This window comes from Ambystoma mexicanum, chromosome 10, assembly GCF_040938575.1.
Source record: "Ambystoma mexicanum isolate Mex_15411 chromosome 10, UKY_AmexF1_1, whole genome shotgun sequence".
Lineage (NCBI taxonomy): Eukaryota > Metazoa > Chordata > Amphibia > Caudata > Ambystomatidae > Ambystoma > Ambystoma mexicanum.
This window is the reverse complement of record NC_090932.1, coordinates 866,677,522-866,694,751: the sequence shown is the minus strand read 5'-3', so window position 1 is coordinate 866,694,751 and position 17,230 is coordinate 866,677,522. Positions and strand designations below refer to the sequence as shown.

The following is a 17,230-nucleotide window of genomic DNA, read 5'->3' as shown; positions in this document are numbered from 1 at the left end:
CTTGTGTGTGCATTTATAGCCTGCTCGAAGGTAGGTAGGTAATCGATAGGTCCCTAAAAGCAACCCATATTATCAGGTGTGGGACAGGTGCTGTGTCAAATTGTCTACAGTTATGAGAGTCAAGTTATGTGAACAGCTGGACCGAATTTTACATGGGACTCTGCTGTATTCTATAGGTGGTGGCTCTAGTACCCAGGGTGATGTATTGTTAGGGGAGGGAATAGCCCAATAGTGTGTGTGTTCAATCTGTGTGGTTATGTGAACAGCTTGAACGGATGTGAACACAGAACGTATCTGCATTCCATGGGGTGCAGTGCTCAAGTGTTGCACAATACAAAAGTGGGGACACTCACTGGAAAACCTACCTTTGGGATATCCTGTGGAAACAAATGCAAGAGTGGCGAAATATAAACAGTGGCAAGGATTGAAGTGGCAATTGAATTTGGGAATCGAAATTAGGCAGAATGGAAGTTATGGCAAATGCAAACAGTGGTGAGCTTCAAAGTAGCGATCTTAGTCTGGCACATGCAAGTGAGGCAAAATACAAGTAGTGCTGCACTTCAAATTCGCTATATCAATTAGGAACCCTTTTTGGGCAAAATGCAAGTACAGCAAAATACAAATGGTGGCAAGGTTTAAAGTTGGAATCTAAACTGGGAAACCTGGTCAGGCAGAATGCAAGTGTGGAAAGATATAAACGAATAAACTTTAGACCAAATAAAATTGGATTGCTAAGAACAAACCTTCTTGAACATATACAGTGAAGACATTTTAAATTGATAAACAAGATATTAGATACATTACCAAAGAATAATCTTTATCTTGAGTACTGATGATCCTTGATGTTAATGTTTTATTTTCTTTAATCTTTCTATTTTTTTCATGTTTACAAAAGTGCTGCTGTGGTGTGTGTGTACAATTATTTAGTAACACCTATTAATATTTATTATGATTTACCTTGCGATGAGCAGTGGATGGGTTTAATGACATGTTGCCTGTACAGCTGTCAACTAATTATACTTTTTTACTTTGTGGTCGATGTAAACTATCTACACAATTTCTTTATTTCTACACAAGGTAACCAGAGCCTTGGTAATGTAAATATCTAATGGCCTGAGGAAGAGGACGTCTCTAAACGTGGAGGAATATGTAACCAAATCGCTGTAGATAGTGGCACATCTAATGAAATCTTTGTAGATACAGCAAAATAATATTTTATATAGAGCCAAAATGATGGAAGACAAATGTTACAATAAATGACCAATACATTTGTTATTTATGTGTGCATGTGGCAGTAATGGTTCAAACAACAAATAATTTGATTGTTTTGTTTCATATGCATTTATAATTCAAAAGGGCATTGGGCGGAAATGCTCCTTTCATAGGATGCTTCGCAGCACAGTTCAATTTTAAGAATACCAGTGCAAAATAATCTACTCCCGAAGTGCACCTAGATTTATAGGAATTACCCTAATACGGTATTTTTGTCCAAACCCTTGCTGGTCCAATTTACTGATAAAAAAGGAACGACAGTCATTGTCACACATCCCTTTGCTCGGCCTTGGCACAACAGGGTACTATCCAAAATGGGAAAATTCTGGGATTTTTAAACTGATAATATACTAGGATTCAAAATTGAAAATTAATTGTGTAGTAAAGATTATATTGGCATAAATGTCCAAGGTACAATCCTGGACCTCCCCTCTGATGGTGTAGACCTTTTTAAATATACAAACTGCTGAGTTCACCATGAGAACGGCTTCTGCCAAATCTTTGACATCTTTCGTGTAACTAAATAAGCTGTCCTTCAATCTCTTTTGGGCTTCGTTCAAGGCCCAACAGAAGCAGGTCAGGGATATGGCTTTTGTTGGTTTCATCACTGCACCATCATCACTCCACTAGTTTCTAATAAAGGAAACCGCGCACAGGCAACAGAGAGGGTTTTGTGTACAGACCTCTGTACATACCAAAAGGTAAAGCAGTGACTCTCTGGTAAATTCCCACTTGACTCCATTGAGAGATTATGCATCCCTTCATGTCTCGGCTTGGGCCAAGATACCCTTGACTCCGGAATCCATTCTGTTATGAGCAGGGGATTTCTCCTTTCTGCCATTTTTGCTGCATGCCTTCCCTTTGCTTGTATGGCCTCTTGCAGGCTGAGGAAAGAATTGGAGAAGATCCTCTCCATTCGTGCAGTAAAGGTTGTTTGCCTTTCAGAGAGGTAATCTGGCTTTTTGAGGCTGTTCATTGTGCAGAAAAGTAAACTGGTTGCATGTGTCATTCTGGAGCTCGCACACCTGGGCCAGCGTCTCCCCCAAGGGGGGGAGGGGGCGGGTGAGGGACTGGATTTGCACAGGCAATCTCAGTGACACCCATCTCCACGTCTGGCATTGACATTGCAACATTCTGCCTGCCTTCCCCTTAGACAGGCATTTTCAGTGAAAGGTTGTGTCCTTCTGTCTCAGTTTGGCCACGGGAGTCATTAACCAAGGCTATGTCTACAGCATCTTCTTACATGAGAATGAGGGGCATCCACAGATGCCCTTGGTGAGTTGATATAACTCCTCTGGCTCCCAACTTTGTGCTGCCCCTTTCGTAACTCCAGATGTTGCTGAATCTTCTTTTTAGACTCAATTAGTCAGTATATGTAAATAAAACTTGTTCAACATAAGGCTGGTTGTTTACCACTTAAGAGAGGAAAGGGGATATTCAGAAAGCAACTCCTTGTTTCCTAGCCACACACTCAGTGAGGGCCCGGTGGTTCTAGCTTCTCCAGCTGCTCTTGGCCACTTGTGTGTTGTTCATTCCACTAACCAGGTTTAAGGTGGAGAGAAAAAAACATGCATTAATTCTGACACAGAGGTCGGAGATTAGCAGCTTGATGGTTGGGATACCATGTCAGCTTCCTTCTTTATTTCAGATCATCACAACTGACTCTTCCATGTTCATCTGGGGAACCATGTTGGGAGGTCTTCAGGTTCACAACCTGTGATCCTCCCAGGATAGTGAGCAACACATTAACTTAATGCGACAGAAAGCAATATGACTTCTTTGTAAGAGCCCAGTATTTTAATTCCGATGGACAATACAACTACTAAATGTTATGTAGAAAAGCTGGGGGAACCACTTCTCAGTATTTGTCATACGGCCATGAACATTTTGGGAATGGGTCACCCCTGAGGAGTGTTTCTTCAGACACTGACGGGTGCACAGAATTTGGAGGTGGATTACTTTAGAAGAATATTTCTTCTGAATCAAGAGTGGGAACTTCTCAGAGAGGTACTGCACAGCCACTTCAAGCTGCGTGGTTTCCCCAGATGCACCTATTTGCTTCACCACTTGATTCAAGATCTCCTCAGATTGCTTTGCAGGGGGGTCTGATGGCCCCACCTGTCAGCAGGAACAATCTTATGGTGTAGAACTTTCCACCTAGGATAGCGTGATTCATGTACAGAGGCCTCTAGAAGTTTGGAATGTCCAGGAACTGACTTCATTCACCCCCACCCTAGTTTTCTGTCAATATGGGAGCATCTGCTGAATTAGGTTTGGGGGAGGGGGAGTGGGTAGTAGTAGTGGTGGTGGCAGTTGTTACCAGACCCTTGATCAATGAATTTGTCAGCATAGTTCCTGAGCTGTTATCTTTGGGAACCCTGGGTCTAGCTCAGGTAAGTATCAAGATCATTCATGTGGCCAGCAGGCCCTCTACACACAGCCAGTAGTGCAGCAAATGGATCTTGTTTTGCCATTTGTGCGAGTACGGAGGCTTTCTGGACAATGCTCTAATTTATCGCTTACTTGGCAACATCAGAGTACAGAAGGAATCCTTCAGAATGTACCTTTCAGTGCTAGGAGCATACAAGAACCCTAATTCTAATAGATTGCTTCCATCTTTAGATTCCTTGTCTTGATCGGTACTCTAGTGCCAGCTGTTTTCAGACAGTTTCTCCATGGGGCATTGTGTAGCTAGACGACAGCCACTGGCAATGTGTTCCTCGGCTCTGGCCATGCCACACCTCAGTATAAATGAAGCACACCACATCCAATACCGCAGTTCATTTTTTCTGTACACTAGGCACTCTTTTATCTCAAACACTTAGAAGGATTTTTTGTATCTCGATTATGCCTGGGATCCACTCTTCCTGCTTTAAATGTTGCTGGGACTGCAACACTGTGTGGTGTCTCAAGGTGGATCATGATGTAAATCAGTGTGGGTCCTACCAGTCAATCCCAAGGCCGTCAGGTAAGGTGTGGCACTAGGACTCCCCAGGAACCCTGACATTTCCCGCTACCGAAGTCCCTGGCTCTCTCCCTTGTAAGTCTAAAAAGGACGAGATGGAGGAAGAAGCAGGAGGAATGGGAAAAAAAAGGAAGGTTAAGAAGGAAAATAAGCATTTCACACTTTTAGTGAGTCACATCATGATATCATTATTCTTCATCCCCCTTCTTCTGCAAGACATACTGTTGAAAGCTACACTTCTGACCCTAGCCAACGCGGTAAGGCCTGGTTTCCTTCTAAGCACTTGTCTTGAGAAAAGTGGGCAGAGTTTAGAAAGCAAATGCTTGACATTTTATCAGAAGCCTCGATGAGTTTGGCTTCGGCCTCCACATCAATGGTGGGATTGAAGTCTGCTGCGCCTCTGCTCAGGAAGGTAATGATACACTCTCTATCTCAACTTTATCTGCTCCAAGATCCACTTGTTCTGCTTCTCGGGTCAACGTTGAGGACTCAGTACCAACAGTGGTACAGTTAATAATCTTCTCGCTGTGCTTCACAGTCGCTCACTAGCTGTGCTCCAGAATCTAGGGCCCAATTCTTCAGAACCATGCAACCTGTTTTTGATGAGGGGACCAGCTTCCTCACAGACTGGAGCCTCTTTTGATGCTGGGCCCATTGGTCACCCTGTGTTTGAGGGGATTAACAAATATGTTCTGCTGACAGTATGTGGCCCTGTCTTGGTGCAATCTTTAGTTGTGATCTTTCTCATGGGTTCCGCTTTTGATCCCATGCACTTGTGTTGTCCTTCCTTTTAAAAACAGTTTACTTAGTGGCTATCACGTCTGCTCAGAATGCTATTGAAAGGCAGATACTTTCCAGTAAGCTGTTTTAGCATCATTTTTCAAGGGAGAAAATGGTTCTTCGTGTTAAGCCTTCCTTTCTACCGAAAGTCGTTTCGGACCATGTCAATCAGAAGATCTAGCTTCTAGTATTTTTCCCGCCTCATCTTTCCAAGAAGGAAAATTTACACAATGTGAAACCTTAGAGGGCATTGAATTTTTGTATGTCTAGGGCTGTTTGGCTTTGCACAGATGACCAGCTTTTTGTATCTTTCTCCGATTCCCGGATTGCCACGGCTGTGACTAAACAGATGCTTTCTCGCTGGATAGTGTTCTGCCTCTATGAATGCTATGAGAAGGCATACAGACATTTGCCTCATGGTATTGGAGCGCATTTCACCAGGGAATTGGCAGATAATTCAGTTCTTCAGAGACGAATGCCACTGGCAGAGATTTGGAAGTTGGCTACATGGTCCTCTGCATATTTTTTCCAAGCACTATTGTCTGGAGGTACTGGCAGGGCAAGACGCTTGCTTTAGCAGAACAGGTTTGCAGAGTTTGTGAGCTTTTTGCTTTCTGCTTTTGTTCTGGAAGTACTGATTTGGGAGTTTATCCAGCTAAGGAATCTCCAGGAGGATGCAATCCGTTAGAAAGAAAAACTACTTATCAGTAATGTTCTTTCTATGGATTCCTCCTGCAGATTCCTCATCACTCATCCCCAGTCTTCACCTATTCTAAAAAGTGAGATGAGAGATTGTTTTCTCAAAATGAATAAAAACCATGAATATTCCTTTCTTGCAAATGACCTTTTATCTCAGCCTTTTGATGTTCTAAATTTCCCTTTTGTGCGCTTCCCCCAGCTGCTTTGCACGGGGTGCATAAAGAGGGGAACTGACGTAACCGGGCATAGTGTGCTCTTTTGAGAGAGGAAACGTCATGTCAGGAGTCGAGGATCTGGTTGTCTGAGGTGGTGGTCATAGGGCTGCACTATGGCCCTCAGTCAACTTTTCCAAGAACAGCTGATGCCAGAGGATATCTATCAAGATGAGGAATCTGTAGGAGGCGAAACCCTAGAAATAACATTATCAGGAAGTAATTATTCCTAGCGTCTTTCTCTGCCACAAGCGCAGTTCTATTTAGAGACGCAGGTGCCCCGTTCTTTCGGTTTTACAACCTCATCCTAGCTGAGATCTTAATATGGTTTTATTAGCCTTGATCCATTGCTTCCATGGATGTTAATCTGGCTTTCTGAAAACCAACAGTTGCTTTCTGTCAGAGAATTTGCCACAGTATTGTTACAAGGACAAGCCTCCTTCCTTTCTGTGTACAGTTCTTTCGATTTCCACATTAACCAAGTGTAGGCCTCCAAATGGTTTGAAAGAAAATAAAAGGCAACATTTGGCATGTCCCTTGGCTGGGAATTCATTTTTTTCATACTGTGCCAAATTAATAATGATAGACCATTGGAAACTGAAATTTTCAGAGATGTCTTACTGTTTTCTCCTTTGATGGAACCAAATGAAAGTTTCAAAAAAGCAAATGGGCAATTTTAAATATTTTTGATGCGTTTTGTAAAAGTAGCTTTTGGGGGGGTCAAGACCGCATTCTGCAAAGTTAAAGAGCGAAAGTTCCCAAAGTGTTTCCCATTCAAATCTCTTTTCCTTCCGATGGAACTGCTTGAAATTTTCCAAAGTACAGATCACTTAGATTGTATTGGGAGAATTTTGTGAAATTCTGTCAATGGGAGGGCATAGTTGTGAAAGGAGGGTTCCAAATAAGTCTTTTATTTTCTCAGTTTTGCTGAAGTGTGACCATGTCCTGGAAAGTACTGCTCCTACTGTGCCCTGCAGGGAGAGTGTCATTTTGCGAAATGGGATTAATCCCAGCTGCCAATATCACCTTTTTTGTATGCCCTCTCAGGCATTTTTTTATTTTTTTTTATACCTGCACCGATTTTTCTCCAAACTGACTGTAGTTTTCAGTTGGCCCGATACAAACCACTTATTCAGGTTTGATGTAAATCTTGCTATTTTTGAGGACCCAAGCCCCCCAATGTACGAAATTACATAAAACGCTCCAAAAAAAAAATGTGCAGAATACTTTTTTGTTATCTTCGTCTTGCAGAAACCTTCCAAGGGGACAATGGAGGTCCTGGGAATCCACAGGGGGCCATCAGCTATGTAATGCAAGGCCTGGAAATGTTATAACGTGGAATCCCTGGGCTTTCCCAGTCTTCCTTGCTGTGCTCCCCTCATGTCACGTGTTCACCTTTTCAGGGATAGAGCTAAAATAAATGCCCCTAAGACACGTGTATCATTTGTTCAAAGTATGTGGCGAGCCAAGGCTGAGAAACAGCACCCAGAGAAAATCAGAATAGGTATAAAAGATGTCCTATGAATGTCGTATATGTAAACGCTTTGCTGTTCACTTTGGGCTCCAAGGAGTACATAATTGGGTCTCTGTCTCCTGAGGTGGATCTCGGAACTGAATCTGCTGAGGATGAATTTCCAGAAAAGAAAGGTGCAAGCACTGTGATCTCAAGATGGCGGATAAGGTATTTGAGCCCTCGGACTGTGGTAGCGGCCAAATTGAATTATGGCATAAACCACAACACATGAGAAATATTAAGATACAAGGCCATGCATACAAGGAGGAGGTGGAATTGGTTAGGCCTCACTAATAGTAAAATAAAGTGTGGCTACGAGTGAAATTAACCCACAAAGCATAACTACCTTTTGGAGCACCTAAAACCCAAGGCTATGTACAAAGACAGAAATCCCTAGACTATGTGGGTGTTAGGACAGTGTTTCAGAGAGATGGTGTTCTAGGATGGAGGAGTAGCAGAAGAGCCATAGAGGAAGAGCCAGAGGTGGTCTATGGAAATAGGCTACATTATGGAAGTGACAAACAGAAGGTGGGTAACATGAATCAGCCACCCTGTAAGTGGATTAAGATTTGGGAGTAGAGCGCAAAGAAAGAGACCTAAAAAGGTGGCTGCATCCAGAACCTGAAAGGAAGGAGCAAGTGAGAAGCCCTTTGGGGAAGGGCTTTTAGCCCATGTACTGGAGGTATGGGTAAAGCCACCAGAACCAATTAAGCCAGTTTGCCACCTTGAAAGTTGACGCAAGGTTGTGTTCGCTCCAACATGCGAGTTTGACTATTGGCTTATAGTGGGGGTGTCCTAGTTATTGCAGCCTGCCAAATAGCCAATATGTGGATAAGAAAATCCTACACAGAATTGCTGTAGCGAAGGAGCGCAAAACTACAAGGTCTTGCCTTGGCATAAGCTTTGAGAGACCTAGAAGTCAAAAGTCAAAGGGGTACGATGGAGAGTCTTTGTTTTGCCATTGGGGACCATCTACCAAGACCATGAAAAGAAATATACTGGAGTACTTAAAAATACCTCTGAGAGTAATGCTTTCCTAGGTGTGTACACCCCAGAACGCTGATGAATAGAAAAGGCCTGGACCTTGAAATAAGAACATCGAGTCCTCTTAGATTAACCTTGTCCTCCTTTTTTATGTCCTTCCGGTCAGATAATTTTGCCAGAGAATCTCCCCTTGTTGTTGCTTAGTTATTTAACTAAGTTAGTTATTCATAGTAGTTTTATGCCTAACCCTGTCCCTACGATTGAAGCTTAAGAGGAACTAGGGAAAAGAAACGCAAAGCATGGATAATGGACTATATGAGAACAAAATACACAAGAGAAAAGTGAGGGTCACCCCTTTGTTAGTGGTTAACGGCCCCCCTAATTGCCTGGTATAAGAGTATAGCCAAATAGGCACACCTGTTATTGCCCAAAATCCTTTTGGTGGATCAGAACGCCTCTCTGCCTAATCTGTTTATTTCATACCCCTTTTCATGCCAATCTCTGTTTCTATTCTGAAAAGAATAGTGCTATTCTTCATTCTATGTGTGAGTATTCTGTTCTGCATTAACACCTCATGAAAAGTGTTAATGCACTTTTGATACCACTCGTTTTGTATTCTGTATAGATTTCAAAGTTGTTTTTATGATTGAGAAATATTGGTGCTGATTGTCCTATATCCTTTCTTTAGACTGGTACGCTGACTGAAGATGGTTTGGATCTTTGGGGAATCCAAAGAGTAGAAAATGCACGGTAAGAAAACACATTTTTCTCTACCGAACCAAAGCAAATTTGATGACGTATGCTGTCAATGTGGGCTTAATTGGGCTTGCTCTATTTAGCTTTGATCAACATTGATGTTTAAATGCCAAGGAGCTGTACAATTGCGTGTGGTCCCTCCAGCCATTGTGAACCAAAAAGATCCTTTACTAAGGATCCCTCCTAGGGAAGTTTCACCTTGCACCCTCACTCATCCACAGCTTCCTACTGATCTACAGTCCTCCCAGCCACAACAGAGACTTTGCTAACGCTCTAAGCGACTCCCTATCAGCCTTACTGGTCTCCCATCCCCCACTCACTATGCTTGGAGACTTCAACATTTGGTTTGATGCCACGTACAACACCATGACGCAACCTCTCCTAGACAACCTGAAAGCCCTCGACATGACCCAACTAGTAGGAGGGGAAACCCACACCACAGGACATATGCTATATGCAATTTTAAGCTCAACCTCCCTTAACTCCACGCCCCCTCCCCCGACCACTTATATGGACAGACCACACAGCCATCATCTTCTGTCTTGCAACTACACCTCTTCTCTACTCGACCATCACCGAAACTTCCACCTACTTCCCGCTGTTCAACAAGGTCATAGTCTTGCCAGACCTGGTAGATTCTCTGCTTTCCTCCCTTCCAAGTCTGCCAGTTTGAAGGAGGTCTAGCCTCCATCAGCTACTTTGACCAACGGCTCTCCAGTGCCCTTGAACCTCTCACTACCACCAGATCAGCCTTCCACATACACGGCTCCTCACCAAGATGGTTCACTCCCTCATGCAGATGGCGGGAGGATCCTTCCCCTCCTAATAAAGCGGCCTATGCCTGTCAAATCCATAAGGCTAAAAAACCCTTCTACCAGAGCAGAATCTCCAATGCCTGAAACTTCACTAAGGAACTCCACGCAATCATCTCAGAATTCAAGGCCCCCCTTTAAACTACCCCCGCACACATTTCCCAAACACTCTGCAATGCCCTCTCAGACATCTTCTACAACATTTCTTTAGAAAGAAACCTCACCATAGGTGCAAAATTATAAGCACTCCCATCCTTACTAACACCTCTGTCTGACTCCTCCAAACGTCCCTCCTGTCGCACACTATTTTCTCCTCTCTCACTCCCACCTCTTAGACCTGAGATCCTTAAGCTACTTGGTAAGAGCCGCCCATCGGGATCCCTAAATGATCCATGTCCTCCTGCTCTCCTCTAAGAAATCTTCTCCTTAATCTGCAGGTGGCATAGTGAGATCCATCATTTCCTCCCTCTCCTCATGCCTATTGCCAGCAGCATTCAAGACCTTGCACATCAAACTCCTCCTAAAAAAAAAAAAACTCCCTGTATCCCTTCCTTCCAGCCAACTACAGACATGTTTCCAACAACCGCTTTCTAGCTAAAATTAGTGACCGAATGGCCTACTCCCAGCTTTCTCTTCATTGAATCCAACCATCTCCTCGACCCTGCCCAGTCTGGCTACCGAACCCCTCCGTGGAACGGAATCATCCATAGTCTCCATCTGGGATGACCTCAAAAACAGTGCAGACTCTGAAGGTTGTGCCACACTTATCCTCTTGACCTCTTGGCTGCCTTTGGCACCATTCACCACATCATCCTCGCTGGCAGATTCCACTAGACATAAAGGATGGCTTTCTCTTTCCTGGTTAATAGATAACAAATCACCCTACTCCCTCCCTTCTCCTCAGCCCTGTCTCCAACAGGTTCCCAAAAGGGCACCTCACTATCCCCTCTACTCCTCAACCTCTAGCGTAGCTCCCTACCCTTCTCTGCTCACACAACCTTACCTGCTATAACTACGCTGATGACACCCAGATAATCTGTAAGATCCCAAAGCACACCTCCCTTTCCCATACCAACCTCGCCTTCTACCTCTCACACATCGGCCTCTGGATAACGACCAACCACCTCCTCCTCAAGCCTGCAAAAACAGAAATCATGATCTGCGTGAAGACTGCTGTCTTCCCCCAACCCACCTCGTGACCCACCTCCCACCACATCCAATGCACTAAAGAACATAGGATCCACCATGGATAGTGACCCGACACACTTGCACCACATTAAGTGTCTACATCCTGCTATCTACACACCTGCTTTCTCAGATGCGTTTTCACTTAACTTTCCTATCCACACAGTCACTGCAATCATTGCCATTGTCTTTTCCCGCCTAGACTATGCAAACTCTCTGTGCCTGTGCGCCCCTGCACCTCAACTCTGAGTTCCAACAGGTCCAAAACACAGCAGCTAGACACCTTCTGGCCCTCTTCACCAGAGAGCACATCTCACCTGCCCTCCATGTCCTCTACTGGCTCCCTGTCAAGGAAATGAACAATGTTAGGGGGACCTCTTTCTCCATCTAAGCACCCTCAATCTGGAACTCCATTCCCCTTAGCATCCGATGCATTGAGGGCCATCTTGCTTTTCAGAAGGCCCTCAAGACCTTGCTTCTCACCTCTGCCTCCTGACAAGCCCTTGCATCCTCTCTGTGTAAGTTAGTTTACGTCCAGGTAAACCAAGACAAAGACACTGACCATGAAATTTACAGAGACTGAGAGACCGAACTCCTGCAGCTCACAGGACAGATTCCAAGCCACATCTATGAAACCAGCCTCAACTCTTGGGTATATATCGCACGCCATGCTTATGGAAGTCAGCCGAAGGCAAGGCCCCTCACCCGGACACAAATGTGATCATACACCATATTAAAACACATCACACAACAATTCTAGAATGCAGCTATCCCCCATGACAAAAAGTTGCTCTAGCTGGGCACATGAGTCTCCTGCACGTGCTTACTCTCCAGATGATTGCCTAGCATCCATCCACATATCAGTACAATATGGGTAGCTAATAGGCACTTGACAACCCCTAACCTTCGTATCGGCTAAAATGCGCACACTCATTCTAAACTCTTCTGATGATTTTTCAATACCTTGTCTTTGGTCCCCCAAGGGCATTCACCTACAGCGCTTTGAGACCATACCAATGGGAATAGGTACTATACAAATTACAATTACATGACATAATTTATGGCACGCTTCTCTTTAACCTCAAATTTTGAAGAGGGCAATTGGACTTTCTGTACATATGTCCATGCCAGCAATGATGCTACTACCTACACAGTTTTGAGCTTTGCAACAGATTGGTATAATGTGATGGTTTTGGCATTTCGGACCCATGATAGCTGCATGTGATGGTTCAATTCCTTCTACCCTACCCTCTGTATCACTCTTTACGGAGCCATAACTTCGATCAGATTTTGAATTAAGGTAAAAAGGGCTTGCTGCTGCTCTTTTTCAATGTTTGGGTTCATAGGGTAAAGCAACTCATGTAAATATCCTAGTCATGGGCCTCATTCCATCCTGTGTGTGGGTCTTCAGCAGCATGGCACATCCCTTCTGCAGCTGACCCTGAGTGTGCACGTAACATTGAATGTTTTAAAAATCGAAAAGAATTGGTCCTCCACTTATCTTTTTTCACACAGAATGGTTCACACCTTAACTCCTACCCTGTTTACTTCTGCCTTTCTGAATCTTAAACTTAGAGCATCTCTGTGTGTCCTATTTACCTTCATCTAAACCTAACAAATACTGGACTGCTTCCCTTCATCCCCCATCGCCTCACACCAATCCAACCAATGCAGCCTTTGCATGTTTCTTTTAAAATCGGACATGTTTGTTCTGCTTTTTCAAATGATATTTTCGGTTTCTAGATTTTTCTTTCACCTTTTTGATCATTCCGACATTTTACCAACCCCACACTCTTAGGCTGTGGGCAGGCATGATGGCAGTTCTATACCAAGTTTTATGAGGCGCAAACAAAAGATGCAGCAGGTGTGTGGCCAGGTTTGATGGTTCCATGGGGGGTGGTTGGAAAATAAGTGAGATGATAAATCCAAGCAAATGGGGGCGGGGGGTGCTCGTACAAGTGAGTTGTTTAATTGCAGGGTGTGGCCTAAACGTGGGGTAGGCAATATTGGCAAAGGCCACCTGCCCCAAACTATGCATCATAGGACCCTTGGTAGCATTTTAGGTCAACCATCAGGGTTTCAGGAGGTAGTCTTTGCGTCCAGTCTGCATATTATAAATGCATCTTTCTCCAGCATTGGATCTTTCATGGATTCACATGCTTAGAATATTCCCCGTCGTCAGGCTGGGAATCCTCAGTAAGTTATATAGACATTTTCCATAGGAAAAATTCTGACACTTTTGTGTCCTATCTACGTCATTTTGCGCCGCACACGCCGGCGCCACTAGGACGTAGGGGTATATATAGCGCCGCCACTGCAGCTTCCTCAGATTTCAACCGTCTTCCAAAGTGGTGGGACTACCTCGCGTATCTGCTATTTGGTTAGGTTGTACTTTCTACTTCTGCGACTGTTTGTTCTTCTCAAGAGAATGTCTGGAAAGGCGTTGTTTCATCCGTGTGCTACGTGCGGTCTTAAGAAGGTGTACGAAGGGGATGGTCATATGGACTGCATTTCCTGCTTCATCCTCACCACACGGCGGACACTTGTGAAATCTGTCAGGGTTTCTCCCAGAAAACCCTCAAAGATCGAAAAAGACACCTGGTCGATTGGCTCAATGATGGAGCGGGTGCGTACCCGCCATCGGCGGTGGACTCCACGGCCTCAAAAAGTAAGTCGGAACCCCCGACGAAGAAGGCACGTGCTGCCAAAAAACGAACCTCGGAGTCGGCCGAAAAACGACCCTCGGAGAAACATTCGAAGGCCTGCTCCTCTTCACAACACAAGGCGCCGTCTTCTTCCTCATCATCTAAAAAGGAGAGAAAAGAACCATCTAAATCCTCCTCAGGAGACCGTCATAAGTCTACCTTGAGTCGAGAGGCCGCGGCCAGCATGTCGGCCCCAAAAGCGGCGGGAACACCTCAAGGCCCTGCGCCACTGACTTCGCCGACGACCCGCTCATCGACGCCTGCGTCATCGGCGGCTCCTCCCACATGTCAGACTGCGGCGGTAGGAAACATATCGTCGACGGTGGTCCTGTCGATGGGATGGCAACTGGAGGTTTTCGATCCCGTCCCGCCGGAGGCCCTGCTCAACCAGAGGCGACTTTCTCCATCTCGTCGGCTGATGAGGTACGCGACACAGTCGCGCGCCCAACCGAACTGGGGCTGCAGCCGACCAGCGCGATGTCGCTCTTGGGGGTGGGTTCCATCCCTACAACCTCGTCATTACTGAACCCCCAGGCGGTTCTGTCCTTGGAGGTGCTAAATACGCTACAGAAGCTATTACAGCGTTTGGACACACAAATACCCCAGCCTAGGGCCCCGACACGGATACAGTCTACGCCATTCGTCGACGAGCCGGGCCCGGCTCCTCGCTCGGCGACCAGGATTACGGCCGCTTCCCACACGCCGGAAGATTGCCCTATCCTGCAAGAAGAAGGAGAACTACAGGACTCTGATCGTGAAGGATCAGGTTCAGACATCTCACTATCCCCCTCAAGGGACCCAACTTGGGACTCTGAAGCAGAGATGGTAGCTCCGAGAAGCCCGGCACAGCCATCGCAACCTGACGACGTGGGTGCATTCCATGCCATGATGAGTAAGGCGTGTTCAGAGTTTGGCCTAGTCCCTGAAAAGGAGAAAAAGGATTGTTTTCTTTTTGATCATATGGGCAAGAGAAGGAAATCCATATTCGCCATCCCGATTTTGGATCATGTCTGGCAAGAGGGCCTGAAGACCATGTGGCACCCGTTCTCTGAACCGGCAGTGAAAGGTCGTTTGGAGAAGAAGTTCAAGGCTCCGTAATCGACTCCCAAGTGCCTGACGTCTCAACCTTCGCCGGAGTCGGTGGTATCTGCGGCTAGAAAGGCCAGGTCTCAACATAAATGCACGACCCCTCCAGACAACGAGGCCAGGAGACAGGACGCTTTCGGCAAGAAGGTGCTGTCCGTCGGCGTGACTACAGTTAAAGCAGCCAACTCCTTGGCGATTATGTCTAGGTATGACAGGGAAATGTGGCACCGACTGGCTCCTATTTTGGAGCATTTGCCCAAGGAACATAGAAAGTCCGCCATGTTGCTAGTGCGGGAAGGAGAGGAGGCCTCCAACCATGCTATAAACATTGCCGTCGACCTAGCCGAGTCCGGTTTTAAGCAAATCAATAATGATGTAGTTCTACGTAGACAAGCCTGGCTCAAGTGCACTACGTTCAGACCGGAGGTGCAATATAAAGTCTTGGATATGCCATGTGAAGGGGAGCACTGTTCGGTGAAAAAGTTGATGAGGCCTTGAAGGGCATGAAAGTGGATACTGACACGGCGCGGTCACTCTGAGCCCTCCAGAGTGGTAGGAATTTTCGTTCCTTTCGTCCATTCAGAGGGGCCTCTGGTAACTCCCGGTTTGGGTCATCTAGAGACCGAGGTTTCAGCAGATCCTCCTGCTCGTCCCAAGGCTACAGGCGTGCTGCCCAATCTTCTCGTAGAGGCAGAGATTACCAAACCCCCAGACAGCAGGGTGCCTACCCTTCGTCGACGAAAGATCAACAAACCAAGAACCAACAATGACATGTTTCAGGACGTCCTGGGGAGCCGAGTGTCTCGTCTCATCGACGAGTGGGAGCGCATAACAGACCGATGGGTTTTGGACACGATTCATCTGGGCCACTCTCTACAGTTCAAGGGCAAGCCACCGCACATTCCACCGGTGTTCTCGGCCCAGCCCCACCTTCAAATACTACTACAGGAGGTGCCGCTTATGCTGCAGAAAGGGGCTATAGAACTGGTCCCGGTGGCAGAAAAAGGACAGGGAGTGTACTCCCGGTACTTTGTCGTCAAGAAACCAAATGGAAAATGGCGTCCCATTCTGGATCTACGAGCGCTCAACAAACTGCTCAAGAATTTAAAATTCAAAATGCTGACGCTTCAGGAGGTGATCCGATCGATACAACCCAGAGATTTTGTCGTCGCTAGACCTTCAGGACGCATACTTCCATATCCCGATGCGTCGACGGCACAAAAGATTTCTGCGGTTCGTCGTCGGACGAACCCACTATCAGTTCAAGGTCCTCCCGTTCGGTCTAAAATCGTCCCCCAGGACGTTCACCAAATGTCTGGCTCCAATAGCAGCATGGTTAAGAAAGGAAGGTCACCAGATGTACCCTTATTTGGACGATTGGCTAGTGAAGGGACTGTCTCCGGAAAGGGCACAAGAAAGCCTAGAGGCCACACTGTCCCTCCTGCAACGTTTGGGCTTCGCAGTGAACTTCGGCAAGTACTCGTTAAAGCCTTCAAGGACCTTGGTCTTTTTGAGGGCAGAGTTCCACACACAGTCGGGGCTGGTGAAGCCATCCCTCGAAAGGTTTCACAGACTGCAACAGAAGGCATCGGAATGGGAGGTCGACACCAGAGTGCCAGTACGAAGGTACATGTCCCTGCTGGGGACCATGTTGTCCTGCATACCCTTGATAGACAATTGTCGCCTCTTCATGAGGCCTCTTCAGGAATTCTTGGCGGATCGATTGGCACAAAGTCGAGGACGCTGGTCGGACAAGTTGACCATCAACGGCCAGCTCGTGCTGGCGCTTCAATGGTGGAGAATCTCCATGCACCTAACGAAGGGAATGCCCTTACTGGAACCTGCGTTCCAGAATACAGTGGTTACGGATGCTTCTCTAACTGGGTGGGGAGCTCATCTGGACTCCTTACAGGTTCAGGGTTGTTGGTCATCGGAAGAGTCCTCCCTCCACATCAACTTGCTAGAGTTGAGGGCGGTGCGTTGGGCCCTAAAATCCTTTCTCCCACAGATAAAGGGCTCAGTGGTGAGAATCATGACAGACAACACGACAACAATGTTTTATCTACGAAAGCAGGGAGGAACTCGCTCCAGGAGCCTGTCGACGGAAGCCCAGGAGAGCTGGCATTGGGCCCTACAACACGACATAAATCTGTTGGCGTTCCACTTACCAGGAGTAAAAAATGTGCAAGCAGACGCTCTCAGCAGGGAGATGAATTGTCTACACGAATGGGAACTGAATGATCAGCAACTGCACCGTGTCT

At 46.0% G+C, this 17,230-nt stretch overlaps 1 protein-coding gene across 2 annotated transcripts in view; it reads left to right on the top strand.

Annotated features, from left to right (window-relative positions):
* ATP13A3 (ATPase 13A3) overlaps positions 1-17,230 on the top strand; it is a 1,430,808-nt gene that overhangs the window by 672,970 nt on the left and 740,608 nt on the right. For both annotated transcript variants that reach the window (XM_069618570.1, XM_069618569.1), the window contains exon 14: positions 9,114-9,175. In XM_069618570.1, the coding sequence (XP_069474671.1) occupies positions 9,114-9,175 (62 nt within the window). The remainder of the gene's footprint in view (positions 1-9,113; positions 9,176-17,230) is intronic.